At 40.4% G+C, this 18,880-nt stretch overlaps 3 protein-coding genes across 5 annotated transcripts; 1 reads left to right on the forward strand and 2 right to left on the reverse strand.

Annotated features, from left to right (window-relative positions):
- Positions 1-25: 25 nt before the first annotated feature.
- On the reverse strand, positions 26-5,629 carry osgepl1 (O-sialoglycoprotein endopeptidase-like 1). The gene is made up of 7 exons (XM_055870789.1): positions 5,108-5,629; positions 4,586-4,973; positions 4,296-4,500; positions 3,780-3,928; positions 2,377-2,507; positions 243-314; positions 26-171 (listed from the first exon to the last, which is right to left on the reverse strand). Exons 1-7 carry the CDS (start codon positions 5,311-5,313, stop codon positions 87-89), a joined length of 1,236 nt encoding a protein of 411 aa, XP_055726764.1. The 5' UTR covers positions 5,314-5,629; the 3' UTR covers positions 26-86.
- A 99-nt stretch (positions 5,630-5,728) lies between these two features.
- On the forward strand, positions 5,729-11,344 carry adat3 (adenosine deaminase tRNA specific 3). Its single transcript, XM_055870790.1, is given in 3 exon segments — positions 5,729-6,551; positions 6,873-10,362; positions 10,364-11,344. Coding segments are annotated over 2 exon segments (885 nt in total). The 5' UTR covers positions 5,729-6,551; positions 6,873-10,162; the 3' UTR covers positions 11,049-11,344.
- Positions 11,345-11,531: 187 nt separating this feature from the next.
- LOC129816374 (ORM1-like protein 1) lies at positions 11,532-18,756 on the reverse strand. 3 transcript variants are annotated; one of them, XM_055870794.1, is made up of 4 exons: positions 18,658-18,756; positions 13,753-13,933; positions 12,766-12,948; positions 11,532-12,504 (listed from the first exon to the last, which is right to left on the reverse strand). In XM_055870794.1, exons 2-4 carry the CDS (start codon positions 13,924-13,926, stop codon positions 12,364-12,366), a joined length of 498 nt encoding a protein of 165 aa, XP_055726769.1. In that variant the 5' UTR covers positions 13,927-13,933; positions 18,658-18,756; the 3' UTR covers positions 11,532-12,363. The 3 variants fall into 3 exon arrangements, with proteins under 3 accessions (XP_055726769.1, XP_055726770.1, XP_055726767.1); XM_055870795.1 differs by having other exon boundaries at positions 12,797-12,948; positions 18,650-18,756; XM_055870792.1 differs by having other exon boundaries at positions 18,650-18,756.
- Between the last annotated feature and the right edge of the window lie 124 nt (positions 18,757-18,880).

The following is an 18,880-nucleotide window of genomic DNA, read 5'->3' on the forward strand; positions in this document are numbered from 1 at the left end:
CAGAATGGAGTCCTTTCTGCCAGGATGTATTTCAAAAGTTTAATGGTAGGAATTATATGCATCATGGATATGCACATAAGTGAATGTCAGTCCGTAATCCTCAGCTTTAATGGTGGAAGTTTGATAGCTGCCTCCTTCACTTCTGCTGTTATGTTCACACCCAGGGGAGCTCTAGAACACAAAGAGCAACAATTAAGCTATAGAACTGTTATCAATAGAAGTTAGTCATCTTTTTTACTTACTTGGGCTCATAGTTGACCTCATCAGTATGGGACAGGATGCCCTTTCCTTCCCTCAGTCTCTCAACTCCATTCCTGAAATAAAGTGTGGTTGAATGCACTGGACTCCAAAAGCTCCAAAGCCAAATATATACTATTTGCCAGAGTCCCACTCGACCTTTCACAACGCTCCTTCCCTGGCCATAGAGAACAGTAAAACTCCAGCCAACACGTTAAAAAAGGTCCAAGGTGATGCAAAATCTCCCAGCATTCCCTCTAACCATTTCCTAAATTCCTGTGTATTATAGCTTACTATCTTGTTTTTATTATATATATAGTACCAGTCAATTTTGGACACACCTACTCATTCAAGGGTTTTTCTTTGTATATGATTCCTGATTAAACTGTACAATATATTTGAGGGGTTATTTTGCAAAAACATATCTCCGTTTGTATTTATCCTAAATCACGTTTTATTTGTGTGCACTCCAGGGAACTCCCATATGAAGTGAGGTAATATTTCAATTTATTTGACATAATGGTATCAATTTCAAAGCGTTTCTTGAGTTTCATCCTTCTGCCATCAGTCGCAGTTTCTCATTTCTCCAAGTTATGTGCGTACGTATGGGTCAAAGTGTCCGTGGAGGACCGCACATTCTCCCGTCAAGTTAGTTTTTTATAAATCCCAAAAAGTTTGTTTAGAACGTGACGTACGCCTTATTTTGTGCCTAAACAGTGTTTATAAATGAGGCCCCTGGAATGAATTTCAATTAACAGGTGTGCCTTGTTAAAAGATAATTTATAGAATTTATTTCCTTAATGCATTGGAGCCAATCAGTTGTGTTGTGACAAGGTAGGGATGGTATACAGAAGATAGCCCTATGTGGTAAAATACCAAGTTCATATTATGGCAAGAACAGCTCAAATAAGAGAAACGACAGTCCATTACATGAAGGTCAGTTAATCTGAAAAATGTCAAGAGCTTTGAAAGTTTCAAATGCAGTCGCAAAAACCAAGCGCTATGATGAAACTGGCACACATGAGGACCACCACAGGAAAGGAAGACCCAGAGTTACCTCTGCTGCGAGGATAAGTTCATTGGAGTTAACTGGCACCTCAGATTGCAGCCCAAATAAATGCTTCACAGAGTTCAAGTCACAGACACATCTCAACATCAACTGTTCAGAGGAGACTGCGTGAATCAGACCTTCATGGTCGAATTGCTGCAAAGAAACGACTACTAAAGGACACCAATAAGAAGGGACTTGCTTGGGCCAAGAAACACGAGCAATGGACATTCGACCGGTGGAAATCTGTTCTTTGGTCTGATGAGTCCAAATTTGAGAATTTTGGTTCCAACTACCGTGTCTTTGTGAGACGCAGAGTAGGTGAACGGATAATCTCTGCATATGTGGTTCCCACCGTGAAGTATGGAGGAGATGGTGTGATGGTGCTTTGCTGGTGACACTGTGATTTAGAATTCACGGCACTATGCGAGGCGATAGGCCATCCCATCTGGTTTGCGCTTAGTGGGACTATCATTTTGTTTTCAACAGAACAATGACCCAACACACCGCTAGGCTGTGTAAAGGCTATTTGACCAAGAATGAGAGTGATGGAGTGCTGCATCAGATGAACTGGCCTCCACAATCACCCGACCTCAACCGAATTGAGATGGTTTGGGATGAGTTGGTCCGCAGAGTGAAGGAAAAGCAGCCAACAAGTGCTCAGCATATGTGGGAACTCCTTCAAGACTGTTGGAAAAGCATTCCAGGTGAAGCTGGTTGAGAGAATGCCAAGAGTGTGCCAAGCTATCATCAAGGCAAAGGCTGGCTACTTTGAAGAATCTCAAATATAAAATATATTTTGATTTGTTTAACACATTTTTGGTTACTACATGATCCCATATTTGTTATTTCATAGTGTTGATGTCTTTACTATTATTCTACAATGTAGAAAATAATAAAAAAATAAAAAAAACTTGAATGAGTATGTGTGTATATATATATTTTTTAAATTAGTTATACTATTTTGATATTGATTACTGCACTGCTGGGTAGAGCATGCAAGTTAAGCATTTCACTGGAGTTGTGCATGTGACAAAAGAACTTAACCTATATATTTTCAAAACCAAAATAACTAATAGTCTTCGACATACCATGCGATCATGACTCCATTGTCAGTACAAAACTTGGATGGAGGACAAAGTAAATGTAATCCAGTGGTGTCTGTGACAATCTTCAAAGTCTTTCGGATGTACTGGTTACTGGCAACTCCTCCTGACACCACCTGACAGAGCAAAACATTGAGGACACCATAGGACACCGTATGGACACCACACCATTGTTTGTAGAAACACTGTGCCTTCAGAAAATATTCACACCCCTGGACTTTTTCCAAATTTTGTTGTGTTCCAGCTGGAATTTAAACTGGATTAAATTGAGATTTTGTGTCACTGGCCTATGCACAATACCCCATAATGTCAAAGTGGAATTATGTTTTTCAAAATTGTTACAAATTATGCAAGCCTAAATAAACTCAGGAGTAAACATGTGCTTAACAAGTTGCATGGACTCACTCTGTGTGCAATAATAGTGTTTAACAGGATTTTTGAATGACTACCTCATCTCTACCCCACACATACAAGTATCTGTAAGGTCCCTCAGTTGAGCAGTGAATTTCAAATACAGATTCAATCACAAAGACCAGGGAGGTTTTCCAATGCCTCGCAAAGGGCTGGAGTACAGAGCCAAAACAAACAAAAAAGTGTTACTGCCCCAATACTTTTGAAGCTCATTGTACACTGAGTATACCGAACAGTAGGAGCACCTTCCTAATATTGAGTTCCTCTTGGCCTTAAGACAGCATCAATTCATCAGGGCAAGGACTTTACAAGGTGTCAAAAGCGTTCCACAAGGATGCTTGCCCATATTGACTTCAACGCTTCCCACAGTTGTGTCAAATTGACTGGAAGTCCTTTGAGTGGTGGAACATTCTTGACACACACAGGAAAATGTTGAGCGTGAAGAAAACAGCAGCGTTGTAGTTCTTGACACAAACCAGTGCACCTACTACCATACCCTGTTCAAAGGCACTGAAATATTTTTTATTGCCCATTCACCCTCTGAATGGCACACACACACACAATCCGTGTCTCAATTGTCTCAAGGCTTAAACATCCTTCTTTAACCTGTATCCTCCCCTTCATCATCTACACTGATTTGAAGTGGATTTAACAAGTGACATCAATAAGGGATAGCTTTCGCCTGGATTCTATGTCATGGAAAGAGCAGGTGTCCTTAATGTTTTGTTTACTCAGTGTATATTAGTGTTTTATTCTTCTTCTTATTTTTTTTTTTACAAATGTTAGTATTTCTTCTTCCACTTTGACAGAGTATTTTATGTAGATCGTTGACAAAAAATGACAATTAAATCCACAACAAAGTGGAAAAAGTCATGGGGTGTGAATACTTTCTTAAGGAGATAATTCAATGCAATATTGTGGATTAGATCATCTTGATAGCTGTGAAAACCACTATCCAATGATGGGATTTCACTCACCAGTGTTGGATTGCAGGAAGGCAGAAGGCCTTTGGCCTTACAGAACAAAATGGCACGATGTGTGCGCTTGGCAATGTGAGAGGCCACTGTGTGCTGCGTAGCAGCAGCTATGTCATTAACACATGACAACAAAGTTCCCTGCTCCACACCTTGGATGAAAAAAAAACAAGTAGGTGCATTTTCACACAAAACTTGTCCTTTGGTATTTGTTTAATTAGTCCATTGTTGATATAGTCCCAAAATGTTTTGCATATCAGCGATCAAGATATAACTTTCAAAATAAAGAAATATAGCTGGGATTTCTGTATTTTGAAAGTTATATATCTCGAAACCTTGATGGCTGGCTGACATCCAAAACATGTTGGGCTGATATCGACAATGGACTAATGAAACAAATACCAAAAGATTGTTTTTTGGGTGGAATTGTCCTTCAATTTAAGTGATCTGATTCTATTAGTTGATATAGGAAAGGTTATGATATAAATGCATATTATATCTTTATGAATTATTTATTACCTTCCTCTACCTCTTTTTTCTGTATTGACATCGTCACCTGATTTCGCAGACCAGCGAAGGAGAAGTTACAGTCATAGTGCGCTCCCATTGGTGGCTTGAAGAGAAACTTCAACCTGTCTCCATCTCGAGCCAGAAGCTCTATTGCTTGACCCCCACTTATCATGGAGCACTTTGGGTGTTTGATGAGTGACAAACGTCTTGCCACCTGTGAACACACAAATGTCACAAATTCAAGGCCAAGATAACCCACCGGCCTCTGATAAGTGTTTCCTCAAAGTTATACTCTTTACCTTGTCCATAGTGTCTCCTGGAGCTTCATCCAGTGTTTGACCCAGGAGAAGAAAATCATCGATTCCTCTGGCCAGAGCCAAGAGAGAGTGACCCCCGGAGACTAGGAGGACGAGGAAGGGGAATACTACAGGCTGGAACATCCTGACTGTCAGGGCATGGGCCTCCATGTGGTGGATGGGGATGAAGGGCTTCTGGTGTAGTTTTACAAAGTTCAGGCTAAAGTCCAGGCCTATCCCCAGACTCAGGGCCAGGCCCGGCTTCACTGTGGTGGCTACAGCAGACAGTTGACTCTGGGTGACGCCACTCCTCTCCATGGCCTCCTGGACGACGCGGCCTATGTTCTCTCTGTGGAGCCGCTGGGCAACAGTGGGAATAATCCCACCAGTCCTACAATCAAATACAAATGGAGAACATGATGTCATTTGCAAGGTTTTATCTTGATTCTTGACCAAGGAGGGCATTGCACTGATAAATAAGACAATCACTTTTATTTAATGAACATAATACAAGATTGTACCCACTTCATGTGCACCTCTTTTTGTGAATGAAGAGATTCTCCAAGGATTAAGCCTGTTTCATCCATTACAGCCGCACCTGTCTCGTCACAGCTTGTCTCAATACCGAGAACAAGCCTGGAACTCATTTTTCTTCTAAAAGCACATTTGCTTAAAGTCTTGACTCTAAACATACATGTGCCCTGTTGAGCCGAAGCTTTAAATGCAAACATTTTATTTCACTAAACCCGATTTTCCTGCACTAGCCAAAATACATGCTTAAATTACTGAAATTTGGTAAGCACCGCTATCCGTAGAGAATCGCAAGAGGCGAGGAAAATAGCTCTGCTACCAGGGACCATTACGATGGTCTATTAGTATTTTCTAAAGGTATGTCATTCATTAATAACTTTATTTTAAGTCTCACGACAATGCCACTGTCAAGTGACAATTAAATACGTTTGCATTTGTCGCAAAAGCTAAAATTGCGATGATGAATTTTTTTGTGCGGAGCTCCACGACCTTACGCTTGTACCTCTGAGGAGCTTGTGTCACATATAAACAATTCCTCCATGAAACATCAAATAGTTTTCTAGTTAGGTGCAGTTACATTTTTCCGAGTTGAAAATGTGAAAGAACATTTTAAAATGTTTTGCGGATATCGACTGGAATATGTTTTAATTGAATAACGACTTTTTTTTATTAACCTAGCAAACAAAACTGTGGGTGTCTCTGAATAGTGATAGCCTTTGTTTCAGGGGGAAATTATATGCAGTTGGACATCTAATCAAAGCTGGTCAACAAGGCACATTTAATTCGGCAATCAATATGCGATAGGAATTCAAAATGTGTACTTGTTGAATTTTGTTCGTCTGATGTTAAAGTATCCTCACATCTTTGCGGCACTGCATCCAATGTTTATCTTATTTGGATGATTTTGCAACTACGGGCACTTCTATGTCCTCGGGGTAGTACATTTTTTGAATTTATAGAATTGTTTATTTTTTAATTCTTTATATGTTAAGTTCACACGACAATTACCCCATTCTGTTTTAACACCTCTCTATCAATTATTTTAGCATTTTTTCAAATGAATTTTATACCTTCATTTCACTTTTGCCCTTGTTCCTGACCCAGAATGTTGAACTTCTACTATGTTTTTCTATGGGAAAATGTGTAATTATTAATAATGTGTAATTATTAATGTTAACTACTAGTGAAAGAGTCAATGAAATTAAATCTATATCAATATTTATTATGAGTATGCCTTTTTATATTGTTTTTTTACACAAAATATACCTGTCCTTTGGTAGTTGTGTAATTTCCAACACTGAGGACAAATTCCTCATTAATAAAGTTTTTTCAAAAGACTTAATTTAGTTACCATGGAAACTTATTGTGACACTGAAGCACGTGGCTGCAGTTTACAGTTGTTCCAGATGTGATGTCCAGAAGTTGAAGAAAAATCTAGGTAAATATTGCTTGTGGAGAGAATATTTTTATTGTTAGTCATTTCCAAACAGGCTATACTTTTTTCTTTTTATATTTTATGTATTTAGTGTAAACTATATGCTAGCTGTAATACTAGCGAAAGCATGTTAAGCAGCCTGTCATTTTTCTCCAAAAACTTTAGAATCATAATTTCCATCAGTCATTTCTATTACAAATTTAACAGGGGTGGAAATGACAAAATATTCTCTTATTCGTTTTAAACTTTAGGCTTATTTAATCCTGTTTTAAATTGGTTTAATCTCGAAAATTCTCTAAGGTGTGTATTTTTCTTTGTTTTTAGAAGATGCCACATAAAACAGTAGAGGTCACAGACATGACAAAAAAAATATCCTATATGATACCAGGAACATTTGCAATAAGACAGGGAGAGATGCTGGAAGAAAAAGGAGAAAGGAGAAGTGAAATCTATCTCTGAGCTGACAAAGCGAGATCAAAGAAGCAAGAGAAGACAATGGAAATGCAACCAATGGAATAGAAGGCAGGCTTGAAAGAGAACAGTTGCAATGGAGACCTACCTATCAGGCAACACAACACCTCAGTCAACAGATGACTTGCAGCCAGAACATGAGGCCAACATACCTGCCCCTGATGCACACCATTATACCCCTTCCTAGTCGTCTGCAACAGGAATGAGAAGTCAAACACTTGCTGGAAGTAAAAAGGTTGGAAGAGGTCGCTCAAAAACATACACAGATCTTTGCATGACAATGTCAAACTTGATAATGCATTACGGAAAGCTGAGAAAAACTGATGAAGAAAATGGGGAGAAAGATTCCCCAAAGACAAAAAGAAAGGGAACTGAAGGGAACTCCGAAGAACTTGAGAAGGATTTTATTTTATTGTTTCAAAATGCCATCATTGCAGAGTTAAAGCAAAAATATCAAAAAATGTGCATTACCAAGGACAAACAAGTGGCTTAAAAAATGCTCAGAGGCAACATCCTGAGAAAGTATGACCTGGTCAAAGCCGCAAACGGATCATTTGAATTTTCAGCAAAAGCAATGAGGGCAAATGAAAACAGGCCAACAAGTCTTCAGTACTCCAGGAAAAGCAGTGTAACAGAATTAGCACAGCCACAGAAGAGAAAATCACCTGATTTTATGAACGTGATGACAACAGTAGAGCAACAACAGGGGAAAAGGACACACTAAGAAGAAAAAGCAGAAGCGCTTCTTTAATGGCATAATTCAGAACCTTTTCCTACTATGCATTCTGCAAAATACGTCCTTTTTGGGTTGTCAAGCCAACAATCCATGATAGGGACACATGCCTCTGCAAAACCTACGCCAACCTCCAGTTCATGGCAGACAAACTACAGCATCACAAAGTGATCAGCTGCAGCAACATTGAGAACCTTATTGAGTCTTGTGCTGTGGGAACCCGAAGAAAGAGTGCATGTACACAGTGTGCTCTCTTTGTCTAGAAAAATTGTTAAAAACATTTGACTTTGATTCTGGTGATCAGACATGGTGGTTTGAGTGGAAAAACAATGCTGAAGAGAGAGAGAGAAGAAAAACAAAGACATTTGACAGTAAACGAAAAGGTGTGTGGCACACTGCAGATTCTACTGGAGGACTTCTCCAAAGGATTGAAAGAGAAGTTGGCGAAACACGTGCACAACATTTGACACCAATACTCAAAACTGAGATAATTAAAAGTGAATCTGGAGAAAGAGGAGATCATCATGCATATTGACTTTGCAGAGAACTACCTGTGTAAAGACACCAGTGAAATCTCGGCAGTTCACTTTGGTGATTCATACAAGCAGGTGACCCTCCACACCTGTGTTGGATATACCACAATTATACTGTTTCACTTTGCTCACTGAGCTCTTCGATAACCCCTCTGCTATCTGGGCCCGTCTCTCAAAACTGGCCTACTTTCTTGAGCTCTGCCCATCGGCTACTGCTGTACACTTTGAGTGATGGGCCTACAACCCAGTATAGGTCAACATTTCTTTTATACTATCGCTCCACCCTTCCGTTTGAAATGGGCTTCCAGAGAGTCACATGGAATTTCCTAGAAGCCGGACATGGAAAAGGCCCAGCTGATGGGGTAGGAGCATCTGTGAAACAAAGAGCAGATGGAATTGTGGCACAAGGCAAGGACCTCCCAAATGGAAGAACTGTATTTGAGGAATTGTCAAAAGTTCAGTCGGCTGTCAAGCTCTTATATATCTCAAAGGAGATAAAAGAGCATGGAGGCCCTCCCATCAGATCACCTGGAGACAATCTGTGGGACAATGAAGATACACCAGGTAATAGTTGTGGGTTATTTTATGTCAAATCTCACATTTGTTATACAAACATTATCACTACACTATGTATCACTAGACTATGATATCATTACATATTTTGAATGTGCATAACTTTTAGAATAGATTTTTCCCAGATCGTCAGCGACAGTCCAGAGGATACTCAATTGCCTCTGTTCCTTTCCACATCACTGCACTCCACAGACTGTGACTTTGTTTGAAAAAATAGAGGCAGACCAAGATGGAAAATCCAACACATCTCACAGCGCCTTCCAGCCCATTGAAGATCTAAGTGAAGCATTGATTGGAAAGTGGTGTGTGATGGAGTATGAACAGGACGTTTACCCTGGTATCGTGCAAGACGTTCACACAGAGAGTGGTGCTCTTGTTAAAACCATGAGTCGCGTTGGCCCCAACTGTTTTTTTTGGTACAGACCACAACATGTGCTTGGACTTGCCCCTGAACCCATTCCCGTGACCAAAAGGCACATGGAGCTGGATGGTTGGTCTGAGAGGAACGTGGCTCTATTTCTAAGCCTTAGATACTCATATACAGTATAAAGCAGGACATAAAATCATACCGGAAATAAAACATGTGCAGCTCTCAATTAACTTTTGCATCAATATATAGGTGCTGGAAGTTCTAGTTGTTGCATCTAAGTGTAGTCAAAGACAAAACATTGTTCTCATGTTAAAAAGGTGCTAGTTCCAGTGTTTTATAATCTTACTTTGTCTTATATTATTTCAATGTTTAACAACGGTTGTGGTTCAAAATGTTAGCAATAAAATATTGTTTTCCTACGTTTATTTTTTTTACATAGATGTAATTTCCACCACAACACATATTTCTGAGGTAAATGAGTAATATTATGTATAATTTACATTGATTTGTTTTAGATAGGGAAATCATATGGTTGTTATCATAATCTCACAAAAAGGTTGGGTGGAAATATCGTATTTTTCATGATAAACGTTTTCAGCTGTCGCCAAGGCAATACAAGTTCATGTACCCATAAGAAATGTGTTAAAAATAAGTTCATTTTCAACTGAAATGGATGATTAATGACATGATGGAAATTACATTTGTCTGGCTGTCTGGGAAAAATGACAAAAATAGTACAAATGCAGCCATTATCAGATATTGTTTCTAGACAAATCAAAGACAATTGAAATACTGGTAAAATGGTGTTTGAATAAGTTTAACACAGCCAAAGTGCCCAAAGTTGCAGAATCACCCATTTATGTAAACGTTGTCTGGATCCGAGTTCTTTGACCAGATTTGTGGTTGAAAATCTTTTTAACACAGGTACTATGAAATGGAGCCACAGTCCAAACGCATCAAATAATCTGAGTGTGACATAGACTCCTGGTTCGCTTATCCTGTGCTGTCCAACTTTCACTCACATGACGCTGAGCTAATCGAGGCCTTTGCAGCTCCCATCGTCAACAAGAAAGAAACCTCTCGTTTGATAAAGGAGTTAGCCACAATGTACCCGTTACCTGGACTGACGCACATCGAGAGTACGGGCATGCAAGGATAAGGGCAACCCTCACCCTCTGGAGATCATTGTATGCCTTGCCAGTGATGCACCAGACTTTGACTGCAGTAAGGACATGCACATATCTGATCTGCCGTCCTCAGGTAGAATAAACTGTGTTGGTCTAGGGGACCTTTTCCTGGTCAAGACACCAGCATGCCCTCCTTTGACCAGATCAAAGTTTGAGCAGGCCAGGAAACACTGGCCCACCTATTAGGAGGACAAGCAACTGACGGCGCTGAAAGGCCAGCTGTTCACCTCCTCTATGAAAGCCAAGATGCAGGACTACATGATGGTTGCTGTGGCTGCAGCAAGAGCAGGGCAGGTGAGATGCATGGAGGCTGTGGGGGCTGCGGTCGTTGAGCCAGAGGCAGTGAGGATTGTCACTGTGGGACATGACTGCTGGAAAGGCGTTCACCCACTTAATCACACTGTCATGGTCTGCATTGACCTTGTGACACGTGGGCAGCATGGTGGGGCCTACACCCATGATAAGTACCCCGCCTGCCAGTTTGTTTTGTGGGACATTTCGGGTGACTCCTCACCCTCTGAAATACATGGCGCCACCACCATGCCAACCTGTGGTGTCCTGCGGGACAAGGACAGTGCAGAGGAGAGCGGTCAGCTGTACATCTGCACCCGGAACAACCTGTATGTAACTTGAGAGCCTTATATTATTTGTGCTATGCTGCTAGTCCAGTCCAGGATAGGCAGTCTTCTATGGAACAGCCTCTACCGATGGGGCATTTGGGACTAAATATAAAAATCGATGCTCAAAAATATCAGACTCACCGCTTTGAGGTTTTCCAAGGAGTCTTGGGCCAACAGTACCAAAATGAATTCCTAAGGTTCACATATTGTTACAGGAATGCTCTACCTTTATAATTGGATAGTCTCACATGTCAGATTACTATGCACACACGGTTTATGAATGAGATCAAGGTGTAACGACATTTTGGATTACATCAATTGTTTTACTTTATTGCATTTCATTTTAAATTGTAACAAAGCTTTTGCCACTGTGACATCACTTAAAGCATTCACAGCTTGTTTTTATGCTTATCTCCCACTGTAGTCAGTGCATGTCAAAATATGGTTTCCATCCATTTCCCTCAAGAAATTTTGCCAGTTAAGACATACACACTGCTTTTAAGGACACAAATGTTTTAATGATGTTAGATACAGGGGCTGACAAAGCTCCAAGAATATCGTGGATAAGCCATGACCAAACAAAACAGGACTAGCTGCCTTGGTAATACCGTCCAGGAGATCTCCTAAACAAGTACAGCTACATGAATATAGGTACATAGGCAAGCCATAGACCCATCTCAGTAAACATTTATCTGACGACACATCTTATGAAAAATCATCAAGAAAGACATGAACCTATACATACAACTATATACACTGGAAAAAATAACTGCCCTATAGAACTGAGTAACAATGAGAAATGATTCATATACCAAGGAAATCATGCAAAATGTGTATTTCATATTGTTCAGTTCTTTTCAGCAATGATAACCCATCTAAAAATAAGTGTCCAACATTGAACCATAGGCCCCTACTTTTATGGAGAAATTATCTTTAAAAATGCATCTGATATTTCCAAGGCTTTCGGTTACGATGAGAAACATTTATTGTAACAAGGAGGAACGCAATCTTTGTTTCACTGTGTGAAGTGGGGGCAAACAAAAACAGAACAAAAAAAGCTCCACTTTTTAAACATGGGCCAGCCCAGGTCTATGTAGATAAAAAAAAAATTAAATATAAGTTAGTAATGCACATGGAATTATCGGCGATCTCTATGTCTCCCACTATAGTTTAACCTGGCGTATCTAAACAATGAGTGACAATTACACATACTGTACAAAACTGCTCAGTACAAACTCCAGTGGTACAGAGTAAATAGGGTTAACTATTCATCTTGCTATGAGCCAATAGCTCCTTTGAGAGTTTGTCCAACCACTGACCCTCAACACTCAGCTTAATACTTGTTGATGCCAAAGATGCGGACTCCGTGTAGTTGTGGCAATTTGGGGATCAGCACACTCAAAAGGGAAGCAGTGTTTATGACAAAGTGTGTTGTGTCGTACTTCGTGTAGAAACTTGCAAGAAAATATCTAGGGGGAGAAACAAAATAAGACAAGTTAGCAAATATGTCAGTTAAAAAAAGCTCTGCAACATGGTCAACAGTTGGAATTTATAAGGCCGGTTTCCCCAGACACAGATTAAGCCTATCCTGGACTAAAACGCATTCTCAATGGAGGATTGAAGTGTTTTTTAGTCCAGGACTAGGATTGAACTGTGTCCGGGAAACCGTCCCATACAGTTTGCAATTATTTCTGCATTGGGTATCTAAAGACAATGGACAAAAATGTAACCTCTTGTTCTAAATGACGGGAGGCGACGTACAAAATGATTGGGGAGATGGTGAAGAATTTTCTGGATGATGTGAACTGCACGCCGTAGTCCAACTGTTCCCAATGTGTCAGGAGCCGGGCTTTGCCTTGGTCTGGGGTCTCAAACGGAGTGCCTTTCACTGCATGCATGAAGACATACATCCCCTGCAAGACAGACACATAGTGAATGAGTCCAAATCTTGATGGCGAGAGACAGTCCACTAAGACAAGACAAACTAATCATAAAGTAGCAAATGGTGCCTGAGACTGAGGGTAGATGTTGCAGCACAACTACGTGTCCTTTTGGTTCATTTAAATTAAATATTTATTTTAATTTATCCTTCCTTGGAAGGAGCTGGGATAGAATCGGAACTGTATTTATGATAAGAAGCGGAGTGCGTGTGAAATCTGCTTACTGGTGCAAAGCTGACCAAAGCCTCTCACAATTACCTCAACTGATACTTTATTAACTACTAGGTCATAAGTGGGACATTGGAGTGAGTATGTTCTGGTTAATCACTTCCTAAGTTCCTTCACAACACTTGGCACTGAGAACATCAGGTCATTTGAATGAGAATGCTACATTCGATGAAATAACAGGGTCTGTGAAAAGTCTTCATATACCAGCTGAACTAGCAGTTAATGGCAAGCAAAAGATACAGTAAACAATAAGCTGTTGAACTAAAATAGCAGGATATTGTGGTTGCCTTTTAATGGCCTTCCTTATGGCTATGATACAGAAGACTTTTCCAATATGGGGACAACAGTTAAACTTAGTGAGTTGTCATGTCACTGACCTTGTTTCTTTATTCAACAGAATGCGCAAGGAACAATGAGAGGCCAGTGCATTGAGGAAGCAACAATTGTCTAGGCACCAACTTTGAAGGGGGGGGTTACCATGAAATGGCTGAAAGTAAGAACAACAAACTGGTAATAGGTTATTAAAGCGTGAGAAGAAAAATGACTTACAAAATTGTGTATAACATTTGTGAGAGTCCACACCACAGGTACACTGAAGAAGGGTATGCTCAAGAGCACAATGTGAAGCATTCCAACACCAAGGGCATAGGTGAGCCAGATCCCTCGACTGTTCATGACCCGAGTGTTGGGGTTCACCTCACTGTGCGCTACGCCAACATTCATTTTGTTTCTGTGAACGAGAGGAGTATGAGGATTGTGTTACTGATGAACACAATTTATTCCTTTGAAAACATCACAAAAATGTGTCACTCATAAATGATCCCAACAGGGAGCCAATTACTACTGCAATACACAAAGTTCATAGCCTGCAGGTACAAGAGAGATTACGCAAATAAAATGAACATGATCTGCTTAGGCTATGTAGTACACTTTCACCTTTCTTGCACAACAATACCTCTTGCTGTTGTTCAGACAAATCATTAAATTACGCTTTCCACAACATGACATATGTCACCTATTTGGACTTTAATTGTCTGAGAGTTGCTTTTCAGACCATTGGTTGGCTTGAGATTGAAAGTTTGAAGTTGAGTCATAATTTCTCAAGATTTCAAGCTCTTGATAATGGTGATGTCAAAAAACTTAACTGTGGGCAAGTAGCTATCCTTGTTTATATACCATTATGCTTGGAATAGGGTTAGCTGGTATCGAAGCCATTTGGAGAAAGTGTGTAGCATTTTCGCTTTCAAGCATCAAAAGGGGAAACACCAACCTATTCACTTGCAAATGTCCCATGAGGGTCATGCATTCAAAAGCAGCTGCACTGAGGCTTTTCATTTGAAAAGTGCAGCAACAATGCTATGGCAGACACTTGCTTGCTCTGATGACAATATTCCCTAAAATGTTCCCTAAAACCCGTAATATTATAAGCTAAGATGGACTCTATAAAGCACATACAGTGCATTCAGAAATTATTCAGAACCCTTTACTTCTTTTAAGTTTTGTTACATTACAGCCTTGTTCTAAAATTGATTAAATTGTATTTTCTCCCCTCAATCTACACACAATACATCATAATGACAAAACGATTACAGCCTTACATTTTTTGAAATTTTTGCAAATGTAAAAAATAAATAAAAATGAAATCACATTTACATAAGTATTCAGACCATTTACTCAGTACTATGTTGAAGCACCTTAGGCAGCGATTACAGCCTTGATTCTTCTTGGGTATGACGCTACAAGCTTGGCACACCTGTATTTGGGGAGTTCCTCCCATTCTCTGCAGATCCTCTCAAGCTCTGTTAGGTTGGAAGGGGAGCATTGATGCACAGCTATTTTTAGGTCTCTCCAGAGATGTTTGATCAGGTTCAAGTCTGGCTGGGCCACTCAAGAACATTCAGAGATTTGTTCCGAAGCCACTCCAGCGTTGTCTTGGCTGTGTGCTTAGGGTCGTCCTGTTGGAAGATGAACCTTCGCCCCCAGTCGGAGGTCCTTAGCGCTCTGGAGCAGGTTTTCATCAAGGATCTCTGTACATTGCTCCGTTCATCTTTCCCTCGATCCTGACTAGTCTCCCAGTCCCTGTCGCTGAAAAACATCCCCACAGCATGATGCTGCCACCACGCTTCACCGTAAGGATGGTGCCAGGTTTCCTCCAGACGTGACGCTTGGCACTCATGCCAAAGATTTCAATCTTCGTTTCATCAGACCAGAGAATCTTGTTTCTCATAGTCAGAGTCTTTAGGTGCCTTTTGGCAAACTCCAAGCGGGCTGTCGTATTTTACCGAGGAGTGGCTTCCGTCTGGCACTCTACCATAAAGGCCTGATTGGTGGAGTGCTGCAGAGATGGTTGTCCTTCTGGAAGGTTATCCCATCCCCACAGAGGAACTCTGGAGCTCTGTCAGAGTGACCATGGGGTTCTTGGTCACTTCCCGGGACCAAAGCCCTTCACTCCCGATTGCTCAGTTTGGCCGGGCAGCCAGCTCTAGGAAGAGTCTTGGTGGTCCCAAACTTCTTCCAGTTAAGAATGGAGGCCACTGTGTTCTTGGGGACCATCAATCCATTTTTCTGGTACCCTTCCCCAAATCTGTGCCTCGACACAATCCTGTCTCGGAGCTCTGCGGATAATTCCTTTGACCTCATGGCTTGGTTGTTGCTCTGACATGCACTGTCAACTGTGGGACTTTATATAGACAGGTGTGTGCCTTTCCAAATCATGTCCAATCAATTGTATTTACCACAGGTGGACTCCAATCAAGTTGTAGAAACAGCTCAAGGATGATCAATGGAAACAGGATGCACCTGAGCTCAATTTCAAGTCTCATAGCAAAGGGTTTGAATACTTATGTAAATAAGGTATCTGTTTATTCTTAATAGATTTGCAAAAATGTCTAAAAACCTGTTTTTGCTTTGTCATTATGGGGTATTGTGTGTAGATTTGGGGGGGGGGGTTATGTAATCCATTTTAGAATAAGGCTACAATGTAACAAAATGTGGAAAAAGTCAAGGGGTCTGAATACTTCCCAAATGCACTGCATAAAATGCTTGGAGGATTGATTGTACATTAAACTTCCTCCATTTCCATAGAAATAACAGGCATTGTTGACATTGAGTGAATGTGTTTAATGTTTCTTTTCAAGGAGAGCTAACTTGTTGCCAATGATGGTTCCTAGGAATTTGTAGTCCTCCACTCGCTCAATGATCTGTCTGTTAATCTCCAGTGGTGGGGATGGTAGGTTGGTCTCTTCTGTAGTCAATGACCAGGTCTTTGGTTTTGGTTGCATTGAGGTCCAGGTAGTTCTGTATACACCACAGTAAAAACCTGTCAATTTCAGCCTGGAGGTGCCCCTCTGAGTTGCCTGCTGTGTCCATAATTACTGTGTCATCTGAATACTTGATGAACATCATCTCTGGGTCTGAGCTCCTAAAACAGGTGAGATGACGGAGCCTTGTGGTGATCCTGTAAAGATGGTTCTGGACAAGCTGCAATGAGACAATTGAATCTGACCAACTGTTCTCTATTTGTCAGAAAGGAGAGGACCCAGAGAACCAGATGTCGATTGACATTCATGTTCTGGAGCTTTTAACCCATTAAGTGAGGACTATATTAAAAGGCACTCGAGAAATCCACAAATACCATCCTGACGCATGTCTTGGGTTTCTCCAGGTGGGTGTAGGCACAGTGCAGTAGGGACAGAACTGCATCATCAACACCCCTGTGCCTCTTGTAAGCAAACTTGAGTGGGTTTGTATAAGAGCATACCTCCTTTTGTAGCTGAGGGAGAATCAGCCGTTCAAAGCTCTTCATCACCAAATATGTTAAAGTTACAGGGCGGTAGTCATTGTTGCAGTAGGGGTTGCTCTTGTTAGGTACTGGGTATATGGTGGTTGATTTCCATATTGAGTGTTCTGCCAGAGTGCGGTTAAAAATCTCACAGAAAACACCTGACAGTTGCTTATGGCAAAGCTTTAGTAGGCAACCAGTAATGTTGTCTGGCCAAGGTACTTTGTCCTTTTAAATACGGCGTCTTCATCTTTTGGTTGAAGCTCAACATTTGTTACAGTGTGTGACATGTTAGATAGGTCAAGAGATCAGCTCCTTTTCCATTGCAAAGTCATATTGGTCAAATCTACAAAAAATCTTGAGATTCTCTGCAAAGTCAACAAAATCTTTTTATTTTGGAGCAAGGGACAGTTGGGTGCTGTTAAGGCCTGCCAGTGTTTTCACACCCCTCCAAGCACCTCTGGCTTTACCTTCCTGAAAGAGCCTTCCTTCATCTCTCTTGGCCCGATTCATCTGTTTATTTAATTTGGATTGAATTAGTTTACCTTCAATCTTGTTGCCAGTGGTAAATTATATTGTCTTTTCATTTAGAGTCATTTTTAGATCCTTTGTGATCATGGGTTTGTTAGAAAATAACTTTTAAGTTTTGGAAGCAACAATAATATCCTCACAGAATTTCTGGCCTCAAGACTTGCTCCCTCTGAACACACTCCAGTCTGCACAGTCAAAGCAGCCATCTAAGGTCTCACTGGCATCATTCTCCCATTTTCTGACCACTTTCTTAACCACATCTTCCCGTTGTAGTTTGGTGCAATAGGCTAGGATTAGATGTATTGTGATCTGCTGTACTAAGGGGTGGTTTTTTTTATCGCTTTGTACGCACTCTTTTTTTATTTTTACATTTTCCATAAACATATTAAGTCTTATGTATTATAAGTATATGTATATATGTCCCTCATATTTCATCGGCGATAAACAAAATCTTTCAAATAAAAGATATTGTAGCAGTTTTGCACAGATCCATACAGCTATGGGTGCCTCCATCCGATCATGCTAACATTAGATAGCGAATTAGCACAAGTGGTGCCTAAACAAGCGCTGTAACATGGAAATATGGCCATGTGGGAACACTAACCATATAAAAAGGTGTGTATCAACTTAAACACTTTTCAAAAAAACAAAAGGTTCTCACTGATATGAAAGATAAGATCCGTATGCTTCCAAAACCGTAGCGCAAGCAATGCGTGTTACTGTTCAGACCGAGCTTCGGGGCTCTTAACAAAACGCCCCCGTACAGAAGATGTCTTCGTTCAATGACTTATGTTTAATGCAATGGAACTGAGTCGCGATCAATGGCCAATTTCTAGTTAGCTTAGCTAGCGAAGCCGCACTAGGTAACGACCATTACTTTCACCTTTCTTTAAGTGCCTAATGATTCAGCTGAAAACTAAGTAGCTAGCTTACGTTAGCCAACAGCCAAGCTCCAGCTACTTTCAACAAGTCAAGTGAAGTATTGTATGCTTGAAACAACACCAGTTGAATTGCTAACTTGCTAGCTAGCTATTTTTCGTGAAAATAGGAATACAGAAGTCACAATATTTGCATATCAATAGTGTTATCAAATATTTTAACAAACAGTCAACATAGATATGGCCATGTACTTACTGGAGTACCTTGTTATGAATCGGTTTTTAAACGTGGCAGTAAGAACGACAGAAGGCCAAGCTCCCCTTCACTAGCGGCACAAACGATGACGTCACTTTTGAGTTGAAATTAGGAATCCTAAAAAAAATAAAAGCCAGCCTTTCAAAACATTGCAATGTGGATAACTCATTAAAAGATATTACATTTTAATCAATGTCCATTTTTTATTGTTCGTATAAGCAAATGCAAGAA

This window comes from Salvelinus fontinalis, chromosome 19, assembly GCF_029448725.1.
Source record: "Salvelinus fontinalis isolate EN_2023a chromosome 19, ASM2944872v1, whole genome shotgun sequence".
NCBI lineage: Eukaryota > Metazoa > Chordata > Actinopteri > Salmoniformes > Salmonidae > Salvelinus > Salvelinus fontinalis.